The 26,456-nt window shown below is 40.8% G+C and overlaps 1 protein-coding gene across 13 annotated transcripts in view; it reads right to left on the bottom strand.

The window, feature by feature from the left end:
- The window catches only part of NEO1 (neogenin 1), a 2,116,015-nt gene that overhangs the window by 523,135 nt on the left and 1,566,424 nt on the right, over positions 1 to 26,456 (bottom strand). For all 13 annotated transcript variants that reach the window (XM_044077666.1, XM_044077665.1, XM_044077664.1 and 10 more), the window contains exons 11-12: positions 18,942 to 19,080; positions 5,195 to 5,244 (exon numbers count right to left, since the gene is read on the bottom strand). In XM_044077666.1, the coding sequence (XP_043933601.1) occupies positions 5,195 to 5,244; positions 18,942 to 19,080 (189 nt within the window). The remainder of the gene's footprint in view (positions 1 to 5,194; positions 5,245 to 18,941; positions 19,081 to 26,456) is intronic.

Here is a 26,456-nt window from a genome sequence, read left to right as displayed (position 1 = left end):
CAGTTATTGCTTTCTCTTGGAGAGAATTGGGCAAAGGATGACTAAGGTGGGTCAATCTAAGTGGCAGTTCTAGAGTTAAGAAGCGACTGCTTTTCATGTAATGATGAGGTAAAATAAGCTCCAAGTCGCAAATAACTAAATCAACTACATGTGCTAGAGGCACGTGTGTGTGTGTGTGTGTGTGTGTGTGTGTGTGTGTGTGTGTGTGTGTGTGTGTATATGTATGTATATATATATATATATATATATATATATATATATATATATAAAATAATGCTCAGATAATGGTTCACCTAAAAATACAGGAGACTGCATTAAAAAAGTTGCACAAGTCTCCAACTACAAAACTTAGAGCAATACAACAAATGGCTGTCAAAAGTATAACTATGTTTACAAATTACACGTCTATAGTACTTCTGCACTCAACTTCCATTACCAGGATTTTTTTCTGATGATGATACACTACACTGGTGAAGCAGTGATTATGACCTGAGGGAACTCTGAATTCAGGTCTCGCTCTTCTGGTTCTACTATTTTAAATAAGTCTTAAACATAAACATCACTGATTAACAGTTGAATTTCACTACTTGACGGATCATTCTAAGCCATGTACTACCTGGGTTTAATTAGAGTCTTGAGAATTATTGGTTTATGCACTACTTTATGTTTCACCACAGAATTTAGACCTACATCTAAAAAAAAAAATTACTATTTGACAGGTTTGGCTTTTGGCCAACATACTACAAATAACAAGGGCACCTGGTACTGGGGAAAGCAATGTTAACCCCAGTCAAAAATCTGTACTGCTGATTTTAGCATTTTAAAAGGTGTTAAAGCATGTGCACCTCCTTTCAGAGTTGTATTCCTGTTTGCTGTACACCATTAAGTCAACATTTTTTGTTAAATATTACAGGAGGAAGCATCTTTGCAACACTGCATATCAAGCACTGCTGCTGCTCATCACTTTACAAACACACCTAACTGTTTTTTATATAGCCTCATATTACAACACTGCTTATAAAACTATAATATGCAACAGACACTTTTTCTCATTTCAATAACACTTCTGCATTTCAGTCTTAAAAGTCAGGTTTTCTACATCCTTTTAGCCTTCATGCCTGATGACTGCCGAACAGCTCCTGATTCTTGTAAGAGATAAAAGTCAGTTATGATGATGATGATGCTAAACCTCTGGAACTGGGGTAACTAGTTCTCCCACAAAAGTAGTGAAGTAGGTATACTTTTCTGTACAGGTGCAGAAAAAGACATTAGACCTCCGACCATATTAACAATGCAGTGAACAGGACTGTTCTTTGTGCAAGGCCAGCTTCGGTGGTATAGAAGGCTAAAGCCCAGAGTGCAGCCAAGGTTACCTTAAATCAATTTACTGCTAAGATGACTAATGAGCTGGTGAGTAGGATGGTGCCATACTGAAGGCAAATCAAATCACCTTGTGATTAACAGAAAATCGAACATTTGGGTAGAATCATCCTGCCTTTGTAGGGCTGGCTGCTAGAAGAAAATAACTCCTCCACTCCCCCCCCCCCACTTATGTAAACACAATTTCTGCAGGGGTCTGAGAAGAAATTCCTTGTCCAGTGGTGCATTCAGGAGCTCCAACTTGACATCGTCTGACACAGGGTGGGTGGTCTCAGCCAGTCATGTCTCCTTAAACCTGACCCTATAGCAGCTTGCCCTGCATGATGGAGTCACAGCATTCCAAACATCTGATGGGATACTTAGCCATCTGGGAACAGAGGATGCATATCTCTAGCGTCTTCTCTTTCAGTTCCGTCTCAGTAATTCCCTATGCTTTACTCTTCTGTAAGGACAGAAGAGTCCCCTGATATTTCAACATGTGTATTTAGCAATTAAGGGCCCTAAAGGCCAAGGTTGTATAGGTATAATTTTTTTGTCCCAAATTTGTCAATAATCTTGTCCGAGTGCAACACGCTCGCAAACACACACACGCACACAAAACTTTCATAACTTACTGAGAAAGTCCTAAAATCCAGTGCTTTAATTCACCTGGATTCTTCAGTATGTATGTGAAATGTTGACCTGTACCTCTCGACTGTTATGATTTAGGCCCACAGATTTAGCCTCGTTCCTCTTAGATTTATAATGTTCCTCAAAGTCAGGCTGGTTTGCAATACATAACTTATTAAAATACATAAACTTTGCCTGTATAAAGATTCACTACCACTAACTATATAGGGTCTAGCATAAAAAGACTTCCTATTGTGAAAATAGCTGCTACTCTTTCTGACCCTCTGCTATGATTTCTAAAAGCCAGTGCTATGATTTTTTTTATGCACAACGGATGAGCAGTATGACGGACTATTCCTTGTATTTCATGCCCTGGGTTGTGAATGTGAATGTATTCTGAGTTCATCATCTTCTTCTTTCGGCTGTTCCCATTAGGGGTCGCCACAGCTGATCATCTGTTTCCATTTCTTCCTGTCCCCTGCATCTTGCTCTGTCACACCAACCACCTGCATGTCCTCTCTCACCACATCCATAAACCTTATCTTAGGCCTTCCTCTTTTCTTGTTACCTGGTAGCTTCATCCTTAGTATCTTTTTCCCAACATATTCAGCATCCCTCCTCAGCACATGTCCAAACCAACGTAATCTTGCCTCTCTGGCTTTGTCTCCAAACCTTCTAACCTGTGCTGACCCTCTAATATACTTATTCCTAATCCTGTCCACCCTTGCCACACCCAGTGTAAATCTTAACATCTTTAACTCTGCCACATCCAGCTCAAACTCCTGCCTTTTTGTCAGTGCCACTGTTTCCAACCCATATAACATAGCTGGTCTCACTACCCTCTTGTAGACCTTCCCTTTCACTCTTACTGGTACTTGTCTGTCACAAATCAGTCCTGACACTTTTCTCCACGCACTCCATCCTGCCTGTACTCTCTTCTTCACCTCTCTTCCACACTCACCGTTACACTAAACTATTGATCCCAAGTATTTAAACTCATCCACCTTCGCCACCTCTACTCCTTGCATCCTCACCATTCCTCTATCCTCCCCTCTCATTCACACACACATATTATGTCTTTGTCCTGCTGACTTTCACTCCTTCTCTCTAGAGCATAACTCTAGATGTATTCCGAGTTCATCACAGCTTACTTTAACATTTAACTCAGTTCATCAATAAAGTTCAAATATTCTTTCCTTTTCTGCCACTTTACTGAAATGACAAACTTCATCTCATGCCTGGCTCTGTGGCACAGAGGGATGGAACCCTTACTGCATGCAAGACATCCAAAATTCAATTAGTGGCCTCAGCAATGGAGGAGCCAGGCAAGCTGGAAAAGTAGTGAAGGGGTATGACCCACTCTCTCCTCTTGCAAGAATAGGGAAAAAGTGTACACCCAGGGAAATGTGATTTCACTGCTCGAGACCAAGGAAACTACTTCCTATGCTGGGGGAGTGAGTCATGGCTTCTTGCTGCCAAATCCCCTTACGCACGTGAGAAGCAACCAGCAAGGACAGACCAGTACACCCCCCACACCTGGCTGCACAAATTGTATGTTCATAGGTAGACTATAAGGTTACCTGCACACCCTCAAACTGCCCCTAATTGCTGTCAAAATGACTGCCCCTTCCAGTCAACCCTCACCTCAAAGATGGGAAACAATTGGGCAGGGAGGGGCTGATGGCTGAACAGGCAATGAGGTCAAATAGTGTTAAAAAAAATCATATTACGAACACTGTGATGGATATTTTTTTAGCTCAGGATGCCTGTACAGTTAACTGCTTATCCTTCTCAGGGCATCATTTTTATATTTAATCACGGTTTTTAAGTGAGATACAGAGGTTGTAGGCTGCTTTAGTAGTAATGAAATTTTATTCTGAGATTAAGTGCTATGGATAATTACCTTTGAAGAAATTACTGCACTCCATAAAGGTATTACAAATGTTTCACTTCTGACTTCTGTGTTTAAATATCTACCCCAAAGACAGCAATTTCTTTATCTCTAGTCTTCTATTATTCTGTGGCAAACTATTTGGACTAGCTCTGCAGCCACTGGTAGATGAAAATAAGACGCCCAACTGAAAAATCTTTTAACTGCTGCTAATATTTGTTTGGCATAGTCTGGTTTTACAGTACAAAATACTAAAAAGCTCTGATTATGGCCTAGATGATGTGGGTTTTATTATCTGGAAGGTGCTGGGAAAACCACCCAAGTAGAAGGGTGGAATGACACAACGGCTCTTAAAATGTGTTTGATGTTGGCTGGCACCACAGTATAAAAATTTAAAGACCTATGAGCCAAATTACTTGAATTGGATTAGTGGAGATGTAATGGAGAAGCTTACCAGGAAAGGAATCATAGTGAATGAAGATATCAGCTTGCTTGTCCTTGTGGAGGCATAGTTATCTATCCCATTGCTAGAGTATAAGCCTGCCAATGACAGCATTGCTCCCTCTAGCTAGAGTAGACATACAGAGTGCGCATGCATGGGGACCAAGAAGAACAGGTAATGCCATCATGACTGCTGGTCCATTAAGGGGAGCAGGAGAAAAAAATCTTATGTCCATGCATTTATGTTGGTTCACAACCAACAATTCTCACTTCCATACTAATAGTTCTTAGACACCAGGCAGTGGATGGAATGAACGGGTAACTGGAAGGTGGGATACTTGATGGTCACAGGGAGACACGGGGACAAAAAGGGCACATAAAAACCTGCTACTTCAGAAGCAAATGAGAAATTAAACTCAGAAGAAAGTGCAAAGTCTACGTATGAAGGTGGGCCCTATTTTCTCAAACATTCTAGAGTTGGATTCAGTTAAAACATTCTGCCTTTTGGAGTTTCACTCTATCAGACACTAATACAACTAATATTACTTAAACGTTTTCAGTTTAAACTACAGCGCCCATCTGAAATTTCCAAACATGTTCTGTAAGACCAACCAGTAATTACTGAGCTTCTAAACATCCTCTGCAACCCTTAAGAATTTGCACTGATACAAATAAGGTATACCAAGTGTGCCACTAACCATTCACCAAATATATTAATAAACAATTCTGCAACTTCTTTATTAAAATAAGATACATTCTTATTCTGAATTCTGCAACTTCTTTATTAAAATAAGATACATTCTTATTCTGTATTTTATATTCTAAAGTATTTTTAGTACCACCATTAGTAAATGCATAAACTGCTAAACTGACCTTTGAGTTGCGCACTTCCAATGTCAGGTTCTGAGGTGCTGCACTTGGTACTGGAAAATAAAAGAAAATCTCATCTGAATTTACACATCTCCATTACATTTTCTAACTAAAGTCAATCGAGCAATGCCTGAAATATATTCTACATAATGCAGTGTATATTTTCTCTCTCTTTCTCCAGGCTACAAATACAATGACGCATTCTGCACCACCAGCACCTGCCGACATTACTTACATACCACTCAGAGCCCATGAGATAGTCCTACATTTCACTTTTAGACTATGCCCCAGGTAGAGTTGTTAAGTCTGGGACTCACTATTTCATCAGTTTCCACTCTTAGTGGGACAGCCAGATGTAGTGTGGTGGTCTGTGCAACAGTCCATTGCCAATGCCAAGAGAACATATTTTTCCTTCCATTCTACCATTACATATGTCTGCCTACATATACCTCAATGAAGCAACACTACATTTCTTAAAGAAATGAGACCCTCAAGATTACACACACAAGTAGTAAAAGAAAAAACAATATGGGCTGCATGACTGACAAAGTCTTTTTTAGCAAAAGCAAATGGTAATTACCACTGAAAATATTCTGTTAAGCCAGGTCAAAAACCTACATGAATGATCTGAGATTGAGTCCAGCTGCAACTTCCATTGGAGTATGCACCCAAATACTTCTACTATCTCCACCTTTGCTTACAAAGTGGCCACATATCCAACATTTGTCATTATTCTTTCCCTTAAAAAATAAAAATAAAAAAGCATGCTAATGATTCTCAATGTCGCATCATAACTACATAAAACAGATTCTACCACTATTGTTCATGTGCAAACATGTTTCCAAATATCTGCATGCTACGTACATCACCCAGATGTCCTGCTGATCCTTTTAGCACAAGCTTGACATATGCAACAGAAAGTGCTATCATACAACAGACGTGTCTAAAACAAGGCAATAAATAACTGTTTTAAGCAAGTCCAGTGTATAAAATACATACTGGATTACCTACTTCTGCCACTGTTTATGCATTTCAGCAACACCATGCTATTTGTGGACAAAGTCCATAAATAACAGGTACAGTGGTGATCAGCACTAGCATCGTTTCACTCTGGGAAGGAATGACAGCTTAGTCCTACCTGCCAATCACCCAGCAGTCCCAGTTCACCTACTGGAACTGGGGTACTAATGTAGCAGACTGACTTTGTTGCCTTGGCATATTTTAACATTCTGAACTTTATTTTACAGCAGTTCAATTTTATAACTGCTGCTTTCTCAATAAATTACATAAAAATGCCATGGCAGAAAGTGCAACAGATAAGTTACGTGCATTTTTACCTGTTAAGTGTCTCGTGAGAAGTAATACCTTAAATTATGGGCAATAAAGCATCACACAAGCAACTGTTTCCATTAAAAGTGATTTCCAAGCCTTCTGCAAGACCACTCGAATTCAGGAAGTTACACCAAACAGGCATGATCCTTCATTAAATAAGCAGCAACATCTGTGAAACTAAACATTATTTTTAAAATAGTGCAATAATACACAGACATGCAACTATTCACTGATTTCAGCAGGAAAGGAAGCTCTTGTAGCAGATGATAGGGTCACTAGTGAAAAATATAAGGAACAAATGCAAAAACTAAGAATCCTGACAGCCTAACATTAAAAACGTGTTTCTCCTAACAGTAACAAAAATACCACACATTTCACAAAACCCATCTTCAAACCTTGTGATATTAGAGTAAAACAAGTGATTTCACTCCAGTAGCATAGAGATTTATAGCGGGTAACTACTGCTTCTGTGACACAATCTTGTCATAATCACTCCAACCCTCCTACTAATCTCTACCTATGTTCTAAAGAATCACAAGTAACCAATACAAGTTCCCTCTCACTTTTGTTATGGGAATGATTACAAACTTGGATCATACCTCTAGCCCAGTAGAAAACATATGGTTTAAGATAACAATCAAGTCTACTCATGTCGGACACAATCTACTCTGATACATCAGGGTGGCAGTGCTCCTGGCAGCAATTCAGTCATGGTACACTACTTAAAACATGGCACATGCCCTTTACCACTCATGACCTTCATTGACATGCAACAAAGCCCATCACTGGAAGCAATCACACCATTCACAAGTGGGAACTCTTCTCACGTTTTCTACTTCTAATCCTCATACTGCTATAAGCACGATATTTGTCCTGATAGCACCATAACTTAAATTTTGGGTTACACGTTACGAGAAAAGAACGCGTTACTGTTTGCAGCACTACATATTTTAAGTAAAATTCTATACAACAGCTTAATTCACCCAAGCCTATAACGCCATTTTTTTTCCAGTTCACACCCATAGCTTCTTAAACATTCCAGACCATTTTTGGGCCTGGCTTCTTTAACCAAGTGGCTTATCAGATACTAAAAGGAAGTTTTACAAAGTGCAGAGAGTCATTAACGAAATTACACTACGTTAATCTAGGATTTCCTTCAGCAGAGAAAATCAATCAATGTCACTTGTTCATATTTTCAGAGCTTCCTGCTACATGTTATTGAGGAGTATGGTATGAAATGACAGAGTAGGAAACCAGAAAAATCATTGTCAATGTCCATTTATACTGCATTACACCCAAGATACTGCTAGCTGTTTGTTACGAATTATGAAAATAAACAATTCCCTATGTACTTAGTATTTCAAAAAAAATACGTAAACTGCAGCAAGACATGACGTGAAACCTTAAATCTTCTTGAAGAAAACTAGTTTGATACTCGCCTATGAGCTGCAAAATCTCGAGATATTCAGTGTACTTATGGTTAATTATACAGTTTATGCACATATTTTCATATGTTTGCAAATATTTCAATAAATATGTACTCGGAGGAATTTCTTATTGTCAGGTGAAATGGTATGTGTGATTAACAAAAATGTTCTAATATATGTATAGGTAGCATAGCTTCTAAGATACGAAAATTGGTTTGTAACTGTTAAATATAACTTGGAGCTTGTGCACGTTATAATATAGTATTTATGGAAAGACATCATCACTGTAAAGAATATTTCTTACTGATTACACTGCTAGGTCTAGTTTTAATAGCTTTTATTGTTCACAAAATAATACATTTGTTTATCTTGGAATCCAAGACATGTGCAGGCTGCAAGATGTGAGACATTCAACGTCACATGGGTGTCAAACTAATCTGCAAGGTATTTTCTAAACATTTTCAAGTACAGTGTTACATGCTTACAACGGGTCTCCCAAGCTGATGAAAAAATTCACAAACTGGAAAGCATCTTGGCGAAGTTTACATCAATTTAATATATTCTAACTTGAATGTGGATTGTTATATTCACCTCAACTCTACATAAGATGCTTGTTATTTCAGTTATGGTCTGCAAAGCTTTTACCTCCGTTAAGTAATGCATGCTTCAGTTTTCTGGTGGACAAAACACATTTTTGGTTCATTTTTCTTTTCTTTTTGTTACACATCAAAAAATTAATAAAAAGCAGACTGACAAAAAAAGTGCTTCCTAAAACAATATGAAAGGCTGAAGATGAAAGGTTTCCAACAAAAAAGTTAACAGGTGAAACTGATATATATGAGACAGAGAGAGTACATACATACAGTGAGAAGTAGTTACATACAATGTCTAGAAAGCAGTGAATTGTACCATTTAAATGAAGGTTGGAGATGGACAATTTACAAAAGAAAATGAAAGAAAACAGTAATGAGCACTTAAGGAAAACAGGAATGTAGGGTATGAGACATGAAACCGAGGAACGGCAAAGAGAAGAGACAGAAAATGAGAACAGTAAGGATGAACAGAAGGAGGAAGCTTGATAGGTACAGTCGAAGAAAGTATCGAAGACATAAAAGGAATCCACACAGTGAAAGTGGGTACCATCTTTCTCAAATCCAGAGGCAGCACACAAGCAAGTGCTTCAGAAAAAAAAAAGGAATGCATGATTGAAAATCCCTCCATTAATACGCAGTAAGGTCAAAAGTGTGATGAAATTCAAGAATACATGGAAAAAGATGCAAGGTGGAAAATGAGCGGCTGGATAAGTAGGATTTGCAAGTAATCCAACAGGAAAAGGCTGGTTAAGCACTTTACTTGCCATCGATATTTACAATTTCAGCTAGTAGGAGCCAAAACACTAAAACAAGCAACGTCAGTCTCCACAAATATATCCACCTCAAGTACCTTCAATGCTACTATTCAAAACATGAAGTCTAGCCCCCCCCCCACCATCTACTACATGTATGCAGCAAAATAAATCCTGACTCCCTTTCCCCACAACCCCAGAAAACAGCAACTGTACAAAACCTTTCACCAGCAAGAGGTAGAATTACTACCGAAACTGTACTCCAGCAAGTGCAGTACTTCCTATTAGCCAGGTTACTCTCCAACATTACCAGACTACTTAAAAAAAACTATTTCATATCATGCACCAATAAAAATAAGATGATGCAGGTAGGCACTTTCCTACTAGCCTGTTAAAAAAACAGGGATTTAAGGAATGGGTAGTAAGAATTAGGGAAGACAAATTTCTTCAGAATGGATGGACAGAATGTGGGATAAAAGAAAAACTGTGCTTAAAATAGGGTAGAGAAAAGAGAGAGAGAGAGAGAGATATGGGAAAGTAACCGCAATGATTCAGAGAAGCTTACAAAGTACTGAAGAAAAAGGAGGAATCTGAGAAAAGGAGGAGGAGGAGCAAATGTAGAATGCTAAAGGGGAAATAAAGGAGTATTTGGATAATATACAAGAGTTTGGAAAGGTTACTGGTAAGCAACCATTTTTTAACTCCAGAGCACAATCTTGCCAGATGACTGTACAGAGAGGAGGCAAAGAGTTCTAGCTGAGGAACTCCCCAGAGACCGATCAAATCTTGAAGACCACCTGATCTAGTCTCAATTTGCGAGGGTCTGTCCTTGACTTGCTCAGCCACATAATTTTGCAATGACACAACATAGGATGCCTAGAGAGTGAGACTGTGCTGTGAAGTTATATCCCAAGCTAACACAGTTAATCTCTGTGTGTGTGTGTGTGTGGGGGGGGGGGGGGTGTACCAAAGACGATTCAGACAGTTGAGTGTCTTTTTTTTTTTACATTTATATATTTGCATCTGTCCTTGGGTGTGTCACACATCTTACACTTTTATCCCTTCTGAAACTGCTCCCCAAACAAATCTGAGGCATCTGTGGTGACGGACAGCTTTAGAGCAGAGAGGTATAAGGAGAGACCTGGATTTAGGGATATCTGTTGTGTCTACTAAGTGATTTCTCTTCTGACAAAGCCCAAAACTGGGATTAGAAAGCCAAAGGTTGCTGGTGCTGGAACCAAACAGACTTCAGATACCACTGTCTCTCTCTCATATGGAGTCTTGCCAGGGGTATTACGAGAATCACAGAAGGCATAAGACTCATAATCCTGAAGTATTCCCTAGCAGTGACAAAAGTCTGAGTGGAAAAGCCTACAATAAATCTAATACCTATTTTTTCATGTGGAAAAAATGCTCTTTGAACTGTGGTGTCCAGTTGACATCCCAGACACAATCCACAAAAAGAAGTCAAGAAAGACTTGAATGTTCCCTTGAAATCACAGACTGTATAAGAGATCTCGCACCTGAGACAGATTCCTGACTCCTTGAAAAAGACTCTGCAAAGATAAGCAGGTCATCTAAATATGGAAAACTGTGGATACCCTGTAGCCTGGAATGAGCTACAGAGCCAGACAGTGAACACTCTTGGTACAGTGGACAGCCCAAACAGTAAGGCAGAGAACTAATACTGTGATATAAATAAACAAAACCTTAAGAAACACCAGAAGTCTGGATGAACAGGAATCTGATAAGCATCTCAAATATAATTTTGCCAGGAAACTTGAATGAGGAAGAAGAGGTAAAAGGTTGTGAAGTGACACCATTTGGAATTTGGGCACCATCATGAACTGGTTTAGGAAAGAAATATCCAGAACTGGTCTTCTAACATTTTATTTCTTTGGCACTAAAAACTTGCTTGAATAAAACCCCCTTCTCACCTGGGAAGGGAGAACTTGTACAATCACTCCCTGGGACAGCATGTAATGAAAGACAGATGGGAATAAAAGTTTGGTCTGGAGAATGAGGAAGTAACCCCAGGAAAGGAGGACTTTCCTCCCATTGCCATCTGTAACTTTGATGAATGCTCTCCAGAACCCATTTATCTGAAACTATCTGTTGAAAAACAAAAGAGTGGGGATTTGGACTTTCTGGAAGCAAAAAAAGGGCCGTCAGGGTGGGAGGGGGAAACAAAGTCTCTCAGTCATTCTGACTTATTAAACTAACTTTAGTTTTGGGAGTTTCCAGAATTGTTTTGGAACCCCCTTGACATTTCTTCTTAAATGCCTATTTACCTGCACTTTAAGACTGTTTATGTTATTTCTTACCAAAACTGGAGAAGGAGTTAGAGAATCCCTTTGAAAATTTGGAAAAGGAGGGCTGAAAAATCTTAAGAGATTCTTTACAGCAGCTTTCCCATTCAATCACACTTTTTGATTACTTCTGCAGTACAGTGGCCAAAAAACTAAATCACTATCAAAAGGAGAATTTACAATCTATCATCATCAGAGATATTCTGAGAACGCAGCCATGCAAACCTACTCACAACGGTTCCAATGGCCACAGCCCTTGAAGTATCAACACAGTCATAAACACACTACATACAATGAGTTGTGACTTGAACAACAGAAGAAATAAAATTTATTTAAAGCAGAGTTTTCCTCACAAAAAGAAGCTACAAACAAAATCATTCCTCACACTTTCATAATTAGTCAGGTCAAACCTTAATGTATGAGCCTGAGTACTCAAAATTCTGAAAATCAAAGTTGCAGAGGCATACACTTATCAATAATCTTCCCATACTTATCTGAAACAGTAGGACTGGAATTAACTAAGTGTTTAGCAGCAGAAGGACAGACTAACGCTACAGCTGCTAGATCAGGTAAGTGTATAAAAACTCAGACTGTGGAACTTTATACATCCTATCTGCCTGTTTAGGGGCAGCTGGGCGACAGTCAGAAAAATTACAGGCAGTAACACACGTCCTTCCACAACTAACAGAAATGGGGGAATGGATACAGGTTCTGGAAATTCTTTCTGTAATAGTTCATTGTACTTCCTTAGGGACTGAGAAAAAGTACAGTTTTGTACCTACCATAAATGTAGATGTTCGAAGATCCACATTGCTGCAGTCCTTACACTTGGGTAGTCCGCTGTCCTCGGTCGGCCCGAATATCAAAGTATAAGGCTGACGTCGGTCAAGGCGCATTAGACTGACATCAGGACGTCAGGGTACAAATGCGCATGACCGACGTCATATCCTCAGTCTTTTCTTGCCCCAGATGTCAGAAGACCCTAAAAAGAAAGGTCAAACCCAAAAGACAGCAAACAACCAACTAACCACCCTTGCACTAATAATATGTACAATATATACAATATACACAATATTTACAACCCAACCCACACAACCGCCTCTAACTACAGAGGGAAGGAGGGAGGGTAAATTGGACTGCAGCAATGTGGATCTTCGAACATCTACATTTATGGTAGGTACAAAACTGTACTATGTTCTTCATCTCACATTGCTGCAGTCCTTACACTTGGGTAGAATCCCAAAGCAGAGGTAAGGGAGGATGGCAAAACTATAAAGCAGCAGGAGCTGCCAAAATGCCCTGTAAAATAGCAGTGGCAAAACCAGCCCTAGATTTAGAGTAAGTGGAAGGTGATAATGCTTAGAGAAAGTATGCACTGAACTCCAAGTAGCTGCCTCCAAAATATCTTTAGTTGCCACCCCCCCTTAAAAAGCTGTCAGTGGCAGTAGCCCTAGTGGAATGAGGCCTAATCCCAGCTGGAATCTCCTTACCATGATGGGAATAACAGAAAGCAATGCAAAACCCAATCCACTTAGAAATAGTTTGTTTTGACACAGGCTTGCCCTGAGAACTCAAAGCAAAAGAAACAAATAACTGCTGAGACTGCCTGAACCCTTTAGTTCTGCTCAAATAATATCGCAACTGCCTGTGTACATCTAAAGTGTGCAAAATCTTTTCCCCTTTATTTTGGGGATTTGCATAAAAGTAGGCAAATGAATTGTTTGGTTTAAAGCCACACTAGAAACCACTTTAGTCCTTAAGGAAGGATTAGTGCCCTAAGATACCCTATCCTTATGGAAAATTAAGAAAGGCTCAACCGCCATAAGGGCCTGTAATTCAGAAACCCTTCTTGCAGCGGTAATGGCCAACAAAAAAGCAGTCTTCCATGATAAATATTTCAACTCGGCAGTAGCTGCAGGCTCAAAAGGTTGTAGAGTGAGTTTCTCCAACACAAAATTGAGATCCCAAGCAGGAGTAGGAGCTCTCGTGGGGTCTTATATTCTTTGCCCCTCTAAGAAATTGCTTGAACAAAGGATGAGAAAACAATGGTGGGTCACAGTTATAGAGAGCAGAAATTGCTGCAGCATGAACCTTAATAGAAGAGAAGGACAAACCTTTGTCCAGTAACTCAGTAAGATATTGAAGAGCCACACTTAAATTAGGCCCAGAAACATCAAATTCCTTTGCTGTACTCCAAAATAAAAATCTCTTCCATTTATCTGCGTACACTTTCCTTGTACTAGGCCTTCTGGCTTCCAAAATAACATTCAAAACTTGCTGTGGAAGTTGAGACCCTCAGGGTTCAAAACAGAATATGCCAGGCTGTTAGGTGAAGAGAGTGAAGTTTGACATTGAGTAAATGACTGTTCTCCTGAGACAGCAGGTGTGGAATCAAGGCAAAGGCCATGGAGGCTCCGTACCAGACTTCTCAGTAATGGGTACCAGTGCTGTCGAGGCCAATCTGGAGCTATTAAAATCATCTTCGGCTTGTCCTGTCTGACCTTTAGGAGTACCTTTGGGAGGAGAGGCAGAGGTGGAAAGGCATACACATGAAGATTGCTCCAATTGAAAGAAAGAGCATCCACTTTCCAGGCTGTGGGATGAAACCTTTTGTGCAAAACTTTGGCAGCTGGTAGTTTAGTGGAGAAGCGAACAGATCTATGTCTGGAGTTCCCATAACACTCAATTTCTGAAATACATGAGGATCCAATTTCCACTGTGGGGATGCATAATTGTCTGCTCAACACATCTGCTAAGGAGTTCTGTGCTCCGGCAGAAACCTTGCCTGAAGATTTAGCTGTAAACTGAGAGCAGTCTCCCACAGAATCATTGCTTGCCTGCATAGAGGATAAGAATGTGTTCCCCCTTGCTTGTTGATGTACCACATGACAGTTGTGTTGTCTGTTAGAATCAACACCTGCCCTGGAAGAAGTAAATCCTTGAAAGCTTTTAATGCAAATTGGACTGCTAACATCTCCTTCAAGTTGATATGTAGATGTTGTAGTCTGGCAGGCCACGTGTCTTGTATCCACTTTCCATTTAGATGAGCTCCCCAAGCTTTGTCTGAGGCATCTGTCGTTAGAATCTGACTCGCCTCTGGTCGGGTCACAGAGATTCCCTTGTTTAGGTGACATTCCTGAGCCCACCACAAAAATTCCTTTTGAATGCAAGGTATTATCTGAATGACAGTGTCCATATCCTGGCAGTGCTGTGTCCATACATTTTTGAGATACCATTGTAGCTTCCTCATATGCAGTTTGGCATTGGGAAGCACCAGAATACAAGATGCCATGAACCCCAAGGCTTGAAGGACTGTCCTTGCAGTCAGCCTGGACTGATGAGACAATTGATGGAAGTAAAGGGAAAGATTCTTTTGTTTGTCCGGGGTCAAAAAGGCCATCTGGGATGCTGTATTCAGTCTTACACCCAGAAAGCACATGTCCTGAGAGGGTACTAGACTGGACTTTATTTCGTTCACAGAATACCCCAGGCATCTTAGCACTGCTATCACATATTGCAAATGATGAAGAAGTTCGTCCCTTCCTTGAGCCAGAATCAGGCAATTGTCCAAATAAGGATAAATCTGTATTCCTTTTAGCCTGAAGAAAGCTATCACTGGAGCCAGAACTTTCGTGAACACTCTGGGCAGTAGATAAGCCAAAGGGCAATGCAGAGAACTGATAATGAGAAGTCCCAGCCAACGCAGATACTTCCTGCAACTTAGTCTGATAGAAACATGAAGGTAAGCCTCCTTGAGATCCAGAGTTACCATCCAGTGATCTTTGCCCAGCAGAGGTAAAAGCTGTTGTAACGTCAACATTTTGAACTTGGGAATGTCCAGATAAGTGTTGAGGATAGATAAATCCAAAATTGGTCTCCACGTGTTCCCCTTCTTTGGTACTAGGAACAGGCGAGAATAAAATCCTAGGCCCACTTCTGGCAGAGGGACCGGCTGTATGGCCCCTATTTGAAGTAGCAGAGAAATTTGTTTGTGAGCCTCTATTCTTTGCTGAGGAGGAACGTCTGGCATGCCTTTGAAAGGAGGCAAGGTATGGAAATAAAACCTGTAACCTTGGTGTATGATATCCAATACCCATCTGTCTTGGGTAATTAAACTCCAATTTTCCTTGAAAAGTGCCAACCTTCCTCCCAAAGGTGCTGCCAAACGAGAAGGCTCTGGCAGCTGAAAAGGTAGGTCATTGGGCCTGTTTACGAAAGGACTGACCCCTGCCCTCACCAGAAGACTGTGCAGGTGAACTCCCTGTTCTAGGCCTGAAAGAGCCCTGAGCTCTGCCCCTACCACGTCTAGACCTACCCCTAGACTGGGAATCATAAGAAGGATACGTCCACCCCTTGGTAGGCCAATTCCTACTAAACTTAGGAGGCTGAACCTGCAAAAAATCTTTAACAGTCTGCATAGACTTAGCCTTGTCTTCCATTTTCTTTAAGACTGCTTCCACACGTGAACCAAACAACACATCAGACTGTAAAGGAGCATCTAAAATCCTTGTCTTAACATGGTCAGATAAATTCTGATCCCTCAGCCAGGCGTGCCTGCGAAGAACTGACCCAGTGGCAGCCACCCTAGATGAGGCCTGTACAGCATCAAAACCACATTGCAAAGAATGCTTACCCACCTGTTCAGAAACATGTACCAAATCTTGTAATTCCTTACACTCAATACCTTCCGCCAGAGCATCTACCTTAGACTTCAATTGAGAAAGTAGATAGTTTTGGTATTTCAACATGTGAAACTGGCAATTCAAAGCCCTCATAGCTAGGGTGGAAGAAGTATAGACCTTCTTTCCCCATCTATCCAAAGCCCTGGCCTCTTTATCTGGAGGAACCGGATTTTTTACAACAGAAGCCTTGACACCCTTAGGCCCCTGACTAACAGTTTCTGGGTCCGCCCTAGGACTCTTAAAAAGATACTTATGAGCTTCAGGCATCCTGTAATACCTATCCGGTTTAACAGGAGCAGGAGGTAAAGAATCAGGATTAAGAGAAGCCTCTGCAAATACATCTTCCACAACATCCAGAACAGGAGGTATAGCCAAAGGCCTATGCTGGGGTAAAAACAAAAATTCCCTAAGCCTTTTCCTGGAATCAGAGAAGTCCTGACCTTCCCTCATGGAATGAAGAGTCTCTGAAAAAGAAAAATCCTCAGGAGGAGAAGCAGAAGGAGTAGAATCATCCACATCAGAATCAGAATAAGGAGAATACTCCTGCAAGTCTTCAGCCGAAGACTCTGAAACATCCGAAGCCTGCTCAAAACTCCCCAACTCAGGGTCCACCCTAGGCCTCTTATCAGGAGGGGGCAAAGAACCTCTAATCAAAGTAACCAAATCTTCTGCCATTTTAAGCATGTGCTTCTTGGGCACAGATCCTGAAGAACTAGGAGTGACACCAACAGAAGGTAAACCTGGCCTGCCTCTGGGAGAAGCCTTGGAAACAGAAGGAGAGGGCCTAACCACCCTAGGAAGGGAGGGGAGTACAGCAACCTGAGAAGCCCCTTCAGCCTGACCTGCCTCCTGAGAGGCCACATCCTGTAATAACAAAGTCTCCCCCTGGGACTCCAGAGAAACCTCCGGCGGAACCCCCGGTTCCACCGACACCTCTAAAGAACCGGCGTCCGATGGGCGACTCTTCTGCCTGGGCTTAGCTGCTTTGTCTTTGCTTCTTGAAGAAGCGGGCGAGCATCCGACGGCATATTATAATTGCACCGCTTCCCAAAGACTAACCTGGCACAATCTAACCTTCGCTTAATAGTGCGCTTATTGAACCTAGCACAAAAGCGACACCCAACAACGTCGTGCTCAGGCCCTAAACAAGGAATACACAAAGTATGATAATCTCTATGCGGTATCTGTTTCCCACAAGAAATACAGTTATTCACTTTTTCTGACATCCGGTAAACCACTGAGGCAAGAAAAACTAAAATATTCCCCAACGGGGTACTTAGCCAACTTTGACTCGGTCTGAAACTCCGAATTCGAAAAATTTCAGAACGCCGAACGGCACTTGCAACGCTGCTTCTCCATCGGACCATGCGGCAAAAAAGACTGAGGATATGACGTCGGTCATGCGCATTTGTACCCTGACGTCCTGATGTCAGTCTAATGCGCCTTGACCGACGTCAGCCTTATACTTTGATATTCGGGCCGACCGAGGACAGCGGACTACCCAAGTGTAAGGACTGCAGCAATGTGAGATGAACATCTCTGTGTTCTCACACTGAAAACACTGGGACATTGTAGAAACATGGTCAGAGAAAGAGACTCTCCACCCTCACCAACACACACACAAACAGGGAGTCAGAAATTGAGCTTTCCTTTGAGTCTGACTCAGAAATCTGAGGCGAAAACCCTGCATCTGTCCCTTCATCCTTTTCTCCAGAATCAGAATATTGAATCTCTTCGAGAAATGAGGTATAAAGTGCAAGCAAACAGAAAAGGATAGAAAAATGTTACGTGAAAGACCAAGCTCTGGTAGAAATTTCAGTAGAATCTAGAACAGAAACTGCTGTTACAAATGGGTTGACTAGTAGGGCATCTAAAACATTGCATGAAAACTAAGAATCAATCAGAGGAGGTCAGAAATTATGGAGGAGAGAGACTGGAAAGGCAGTGTAGAAAGGAATAATGGAAGGACATCAGTATGCCTCACAAGTATGTAACAGAGTCCAGAAGGTTCAGGATTTTTACTTGGAAGTGTTTGCAGATGTATTTTATACCTCAAGCAGCCTTCAGAAAATTTTTCTTCAGGTAGACAGCAAACGCTGTAGATGTGATGGAAGTGTAACAAAAGTTGGCAAATGTTAAAAATTTCTTACAGAGTACCCTGTCAGAAATGTTAGGGGAGCAAATTGCTGTAACAAAGGAATTATTCTTGACTTGGTACACAGAATTTGAACTGTGGATACATACTAAGGCCTTCAAGTTTAATGATACTGGCTGCCGAAAAGCAATTACTAGAAAATGGAAATCAAAATCTAAACCAACTATAAATGAAGTACTGAATATTATACAGGAGATGAAAGGAATAGAGGTGTGAACTTTAGAAAAGAGAAGGAGCAAATTACATATAAATAAATGGGATATGAGGAACAATACTTGCAAAACAATGTTCAGGAGGAGTGCAGGTTAAAGGAATGCAGGAACTGAGCAATTTATATAATGCTGGGGTGAACAGTTGTTAAAAAGAAAGAAAACATATGCAGTGTTTAATAAATGGTAATGAAGTATGTTAATATGGCTTGTTTTTTTTCTATTAATGTATGCGTCCCTGTTAAGTGATAATTAAACAAAGGTTCTCAAAAACAAAAACACAACACTTACCATCTGAGAAAGTTTTTGCCATAACATCTTCTGTAGACACACCTGGGCCATGTTTATTATAAGCCACTACACGGAAACTGTACTCTGTGAATTTTTTTAGCCCACTCATTGTATAAGTTAGATCTGCAACATCAACAGCCTGTTGATAAAGAACAAATGAATAGAAAACATTAAATTTTTATGTGATCATGTTCAGTTCTTTTACCATCTTAAAAATATCACCACACTGACTATGTACTTCAATTTCCACTTCATTTTCTGACCTTAAATGTCCTTGAAATTTATGAATAAAACAAAAATCTATAGTATACAACACCGTTTGAAATGAATATCAGTTATAACACGAAGTATTATGTAGGATGAAATAAGCAAGGTAGTAAGAGTGGAAAGTCCATGAAGGACTCCAATACAGGGCTAATGGTTGACAGCTGCCAGGAAGAAAAAATGAGCATAAACATTATATTTATTCACGTTTTAAAATACTTCCTGGAAAAAGATAAAGAAATACTGAAAGAGGTGCAATATATTCACATTCATACAGACTGATTAGGGTGACGTGTATTGTATTTACAACTTCAAATAATCCACAATTAATGACATTCTTAAACATGGAGTGCATACACACTTCATATGTTACGAAGTCTAGCATTTATTTTGTAATAATTAGTTATAACACAAATTAGATAGATATTTCATACAGCTAATTACCTCAGTCATAGAAAGGTACCTAGGTATTAGCTTTGGCAGAAATAGTTAAGAATCCACTGGATATTTGCAAGGATGACTTCAACTTTAGGGTTAATGCAGCACACTGTTCAACGATGACATAAAATAGAGTACTACATCTCAAAAAACACAAAACCATCACTGCTAATAATTATAAAAAAAACATTTCATATTAAATATGAAGGATGCAGTGAAGTTTAATGGAATATTACAGTATAATTAAAACAGCTAAATATATGGAACAGACAATGCAATATACTTGTAATACAAGGATTAAATTAGTAAAATAGCATGCAAATGAGCACTGTTAACCACGAAAACCAATCGCTTACTATGCAGTGCATGTTCACTGCAGTATATCAACGTCATAAGTAGAGTACTCGCACATGAGAAAGGGCATGTGTCAATGCATCTCAAAGTCATAAGGAAACAGACAAAAAAATGTCAACTAAAAAAGCAAACATGTTTGTGTTTTAATTAATATGGCTCAATAAACTGTCACGTCTAATGCATTACTAAAAACAGCTGTATATAAAACAGAATTAAACACTTCTGATGACTGCTAAACCCACTGTCACAACCTCTCAGGCTTTACTCCTGTGGTTATAATTAGTAGCTAGCAGGTTCCTGAAGGGTAGTTAAGCCAATATCCCTTACTGCTTTATGTACAATCATTCTAAGTCTTCCCACTATCAGCAGTGTTCCTAATCACGTTATTAGAATTTTAACCTGCCTGAGGTATATATATTATTAATGCTCATCACATAATCCCTCAGCATAAGTACTTCAAACAATGAAGCAACTGTATGAAATATACAGAAATATGTTCAACAACCAGCATGCAGATCAGCCATCTGTAACAAATATGCTCTTCATAACAAACCATTCTTTTGTACCTTTTACAATTTATGCATCACTAATCAGCATACTTACACTATTAAAAGCAATAAACACAAAGGCCGAAAATGCCATTGCTGAGCCACTGGTAAGCAACTCTGTTATCCCACTCATGCAAAGAACATGACATGCACTACAAACATGTAGTATCTGATTCATGAAGAGAGAAAAGGTACAGTTGTGTACACTTACCATAAATGTAGATGTTCGAGTGTATACAGTGTTGCAGTTATCACACTTGGGTTATCTGCCTGCAGGTAGCCCTCAGTCGGCCCGAATACCAGAGACTTAATTTTTCTGCGTCGGATGCTGTCGCTCCAGGACTGACGTCAGGTCGTCAGGGGTATAAAAACGGGCAGCCGACACCATTACATCAGTTTTTCTTGCCCCAAATGTCAGGAGTCCCCCAAATAGCATAGGAAGAAGCTGTTGCAAGGTAAGTATTTTGAATTTTAGTACCACCAGGAAGGTGTTGAGAATTGAAAGATCCAGGATTGGGTGCCAAGAGCCCTCTTTCCTGGCTACCAGGAACAGTCTGGAGTAGAATACTTGACCCCGCTGTTCTACTGGAACTGGCTGAATAGTTCTGATACTGAGCAGGGAAGCTACTTGGCTTTGAGCCTCTTCCCACTGGTTTGGAGGAAGGTCTGGAAACCTGCTTGGGGTTGGCAGTGAATGGAAATAAAATTTGAATCCCTGGGATACAATGTTGAGGACCCACCAGTCCTGTGTGATAGCCATCCAATTTTTTGCATGAAGACAAGTTTTCCTCCTAGGGGCACAAGCAATTGGGCAAGGCTGGGGAGTGGAGTAAAGAAGTCATTGTGAGTTTTTTTCCTTAAGGAGGTGGCTTACCACTCCCTGCTTTAGGGGTGGGGGCACTACATTTGCTTAGATCTCTGCATACCCTGACACTGTAGTCTGGGTAGTTTGTTTCCCCTGGGTCTGGTTTGAGAAGGCCTGGAGAGGGCTGGAAAGGGCCAGTGTTTGGAAGGGCAATGCCTACTGAATCTAGGGGGTTGCACTTGTAAGAATTCTTTAACAGTCTGCATAGACTTAGCTTTTTCTTCCATCTTTTTAAGAACCTCTTCTGCTTTGGTGCCAAACAAACTGTCCTTGTTCAAAGGAGCATCTAGTATGTTTGATTTGACATGGTCTGGCAAGATCTGCTCCTTGAGCCAAGCATGTCTTCTCAGTACAGATCCAGTGACTGCTGCCCGGAAAGATGCATCTAGGGCATCAAAGCCACACTGCAAAGTATGCTTGCTGACTTGGCTTAAGCTCCTGCAATTCTTTTTTTCTGCACAGTCTGTAAAGGTTGCCACTTTTTGTTTAATAAGTTCCATAATATGCTGCTGGTACTTCAGCATGTGAAACTGACAATTCAATGCTCTAATAGCAAGAGTTGCAGAGGTATATACCTTCTTAACCCATCTGTCCAAAGCTCTGGAATTCCTGTCCAAAGGGGGTGGGATTCTTGGCTGTAGTAGCCTTGATACCTTTAGGCCCCTGGGAAATGATCTCTGGGTCAGCAGTAGGATTACTGAAAATAAATATGTGAGTGTCAGGTACTCTGTAGTATCTGTGTGGTTTCCTAGGGGCATGAGGTAAGGAGTCAGGAGTAAGATGATTCCATAAAAACATCATCATCATCATCCAGGACAGGGGGTATTGCTAAAGGCCTGTGCTGAGGCAACTCTAGGAATTCCGCTCAATCCAGAGAGAGACTCAGAGTAGTCTTGGCATTCCCAGTGGAAATGATCTCAAGGTATGCAAGGTTTCACCCAAAGAAAAATCCTCTGAAGGGAGGCAGAGGGAATGCATTCATCTGCATCTGACTCCTCATAAGCAGATAAGAGCATGTCTTCATAATCAGAAATCTCAGAGTCATCGGACTCCTGGTCTGTAGAAGCTGTAGGGGACTGGTCTATTTTTCTCTTAGCAGGGGAAGGTTGACTTCCCCTAATCAGCGTAATAAGGTCTTCTGCCATTCTAAGCATTTGTTTTTGTGGCATGGGAGCAGGTGCATGCGCTTTGGTCATTAGTTTTCTAGGTGTAGTGCATACTCTGGGCCTAAGAAACTCGGTAGTTTTGGTTTAAATAGAAGTCATTGGTTTGAGTCGAACATCGGTTGAGCAAAGAACTGCCTCAGAAGCCGGTGCCTGCACAGTGGCTCCAGACCCATCCAAGGTAGAGAAATCCGCAAGTTCTATAGTCGAAGAAGAGTCTCAAGGCATACCGGACTCCGATTGGGTCTCGGTAGAGACCTGCGAATCCACTGAAGCAGGCATCAGGGGCTGCAAAAGCGCCTCACTGAGTACTGGAAGACTGGCGACTAGCTTAACAATAGCGTCGTTGGCAGCTTTGGACCTATGCGGTCTGTCTCTGTCTTTATCCTTACGTTTTTTCAGAATATCTGTAGTCGGATGGCTTACCAAAGCCATGTCAGAATATGGAGATTGAGCGTGAAAGAATTTAGTGACAAACAGAGCCCAAAGACGAATGGTTCTGGCGTTAAAATAAGGCACAAAACCGACAGTGAGGTATGTCGTGGTCTGGGCCTAAACAGGTGACGCAGTAAGAATGAAAATCTCTGTGAGGTATTTGCTTTCCGCGGGCAAGACAACTGTTAACTTTTTCTGACATCGGTTAGAACAAGAAAAAAGGATCCCCAACGGGGTACTTAGCTTTAGACGACTTCAGAATTATTCAATTAGTAAACGAAAATTCAGGTAGTGGCCGACCGGCACTTATGAATTGCTTCTTCTTTGGGCTCCTTGGCAAGAAAAACTGATGTAATGGTGTCGGCTGCCTGTTTTTATATCCTTGATGACCTGACGTCAGTCCTGGAGTGACAGCATACGACAGAAATACTAAGTCTCTGGTATTCAGGCCGACTGAGGGCTACCTGCAGGCAGATAACCAAAGTGTCAAAAACAATCCGAACAGGCTGAAGAAAGTTTTATTAAATTCCAAATCGAATTGCAGCGTGGAATGACTGGTTGTGAAATACGAGAAGGTTTATATTTTTTAATAACTTATAGTATACGGTTTGCTTAGTATACACATATATTTTATGTTTCATACACATACTTTTACAGGAACGATTTTAATAATATTTTAATATATTTATTGATTTTATATATATATATATATATATATATATATATATATATATATATATATACACATATTGTTCATAGCATTTCAGTTATCTCGGTTCATGATTGTCTGTTTTTTAGAGATTGGTTACTTTAAGAAAGTTGAAACGGAATAATTGCTACAATGTATTGTACCGCTGTGCATTGTTTTATTTAAACGGCAGGAAATGATGGTATTCTTGTTTGAGAAAGTTTGGCATAGCCAAATGAAAGCGCTTACCAGAATTGTTCATACTACAACTGTTTTTATACTAACTACAACTGTTTTTAAACCACGTTGCAATTCGATTTGGAATTTAATAAAACCTTCTTCAGCCTGTTCGGATCGTTTTTGGTACTTGGTTTTATCAGTGCTCTCATTGCCTAGATAACCCAAGTGTGATGACTGCAACAGTGAAACACGAAGAACATCAGGACCAATGGAAAAACACTGATGACTCTGAAATGACTAGAAAATCGAGAGACAATCACAAACACACAAGTGCAGCAATGACAGAGAGCAACCCCAACTAGAAGCATCAACCCAAATCCAATCTAAAGTAAGATGTAAAGATTCCTAGCAGGGAATGAAAAAAGCCTCAGACAGGCTTAGAAATGCAGCTACTAAAGAACAGCCATAGTATAGCGCCACATGGACTTGTTGTAGAACCATAAAACAGTAAATATTAACATGTTACAGAGAACAGATCGACTATGCTGCTGTAAGCAGTCTATGTGATACTACAAAAGACAGCTTTGAATGGACCGTCAGCGAATGATACCGGAATGGAATGGAATGCAAAAACTGAAGGTACAGAAAAGACAGTGATCATGGACAGCAAATTGGGGAATCAGAGGCAAGACAGTTAAACAGGTTAACAGTTGCAAGTACAGAATAGTTATGTAAGAACTTACCATAAGCTTATATGTCCTTCTCCTCCATGTTGCAGCATTCATAACAGTAGGGAGGTGGCCGCCTGCACCATTGGACATCCGGCCAGTATACCAAAGTCATGGGATAGGGGGTAGGTGCAATGTTGCATGCAAGAGCCATAAACCAACGTCGGCTATAAATATGACGTCTGCACGTACCCAACTCAGAACTGACTGCCACATACAGTAGTACCCCTGGAAAACTAGAAGAAAATGAAGCTTTTCAGACCTATATATAACCACCAGTCAAGGAGGTAAGAATATTTTAGAGGTATGATGCAGCTGTTGTGCCCTATCTGGATGTAAGGAAGCAAGGGAAATCCCACACAAGAAAGGATAAACAAATGAAAGAGGGGTTTGGAGGGGGAACTGAATATTGCAAAATCTAAGGACATCTAAGGTTATGGTAAGTTCTTACACAACTATTCTATGTCCTTCTATTCTCATGTTTCAGTATTCATAAAGTACAGTTTTGTACCTACCATAAATGTAGATGTCCGAACAGGATAGCATCTGCAGTCCTAACAAATGGGTTGTCCTGTCGTCAGGCAGCCCTTCGGTCGGCCGGGTTCCAAAGTCTGGGTCTGGCCTCGGCTGGTGTCGCACTTCACCCGACGTCATCTCTGCTGGTCTTCGGGTATAAAGGCATCAGCCGACGCCATTTTCCTCAGTGTTTCTTGCCCCAGATGCCAGTTGCCCTCTTGGAAAGCTAAATTTTGGATAAATGCCAATGTTTCCAAAAAGTAGAAGGCAAACACAAAAAATAAGCATGTATGTACATATATACAAACAAATACACCATAAGAGATCCCCCCCCCCCAGTTAGCTATTAGGAGGGTAAATACCCTAGGAGTACCACAGAGGGGAAGGAGGGTGGGTAATCCTGACTGCAGATGCTATCCTGTTCGGACATCTACATTTATGGTAGGTACAAAACTGTACTATGTCCTTCAAGGATGCATCTGCAGTCCTAATAAATGGGTAGAATACCATAGCCAAACTAGGGGAGGAGGAAGAAGAATTATGGTGTAGTTAGGATCCCTTGCAAAACAGCAGTGGCAAAGCCTGCTCGGGATCTAGAGTATAGAGGTAAGTTATAATGCTTGGCAAATGTATGCACGGAGGTCCAAGTAGCCGCCTCAATAATGTCCTTGGTAGCCACTCCTCGTAAGAAAGCTGTGGTAGTGGCTGTAGCCCTTGTAGAATGAGGCCTTATGTTCTGTGGAATTTGCTTTCCATGGTAGGAGTAACAGAATCTTATGCAATTTCCTATCCACTTGGAGATTGTCTGTTTGGAAATTGCTTTTCCTTCTCTTCCTGTTGCATAAGCTACCAGAAGCTGGTCAGTTTTTCTATTGCCCTTGGTTCTGTCCAGGTAGTAGCGCAACTGTCTGTGTACATCCAAGGTATGCAGCAGTCTTTCCCCCCTGTTCTGTGGATTGGGAAAGAAGGTAGGTAGGTGGATTGCCTGGTTTAGAGACACTCTGGATACCACCTTAGGCATAAATGTAGGATTAGTTCTCATGGACACTCTATCTTGGTGGAAGATTAGGAAGGGTTGTACTGCCATTAAGGCCTGTAGTTCCGAAACCCTCCTTGCTGAAGTAATTGCCAGTAGGAAAGCAGTTTTCCAGGATAGGTGTTGAAGGTCTGCTGTTGCTGCTGGTTCGAATGGAGGGAGTGTCAATTTTTCTAGCACAAAGTTCAAGTCCCATGCTGGTAATGGTGGTTCCCTAGGAGGTTTTACATTCTTGATTTCTCTGAGGAACTGCCTGAGTAGAGGGTGTGAGAAGACAGGGGGGGTCGAAGCTGTATTCTG

This window comes from Protopterus annectens, chromosome 7.part0 (assembly GCF_019279795.1).
Source record: "Protopterus annectens isolate FY-2018-M chromosome 7.part0, PAN1.0, whole genome shotgun sequence".
In the NCBI taxonomy this organism is placed as follows: Eukaryota; Metazoa; Chordata; order Ceratodontiformes; family Protopteridae; genus Protopterus; species Protopterus annectens.
The sequence above is the reverse complement of the archived record's forward strand: the minus strand, read 5'-3'. Positions and strand labels throughout refer to the sequence as shown.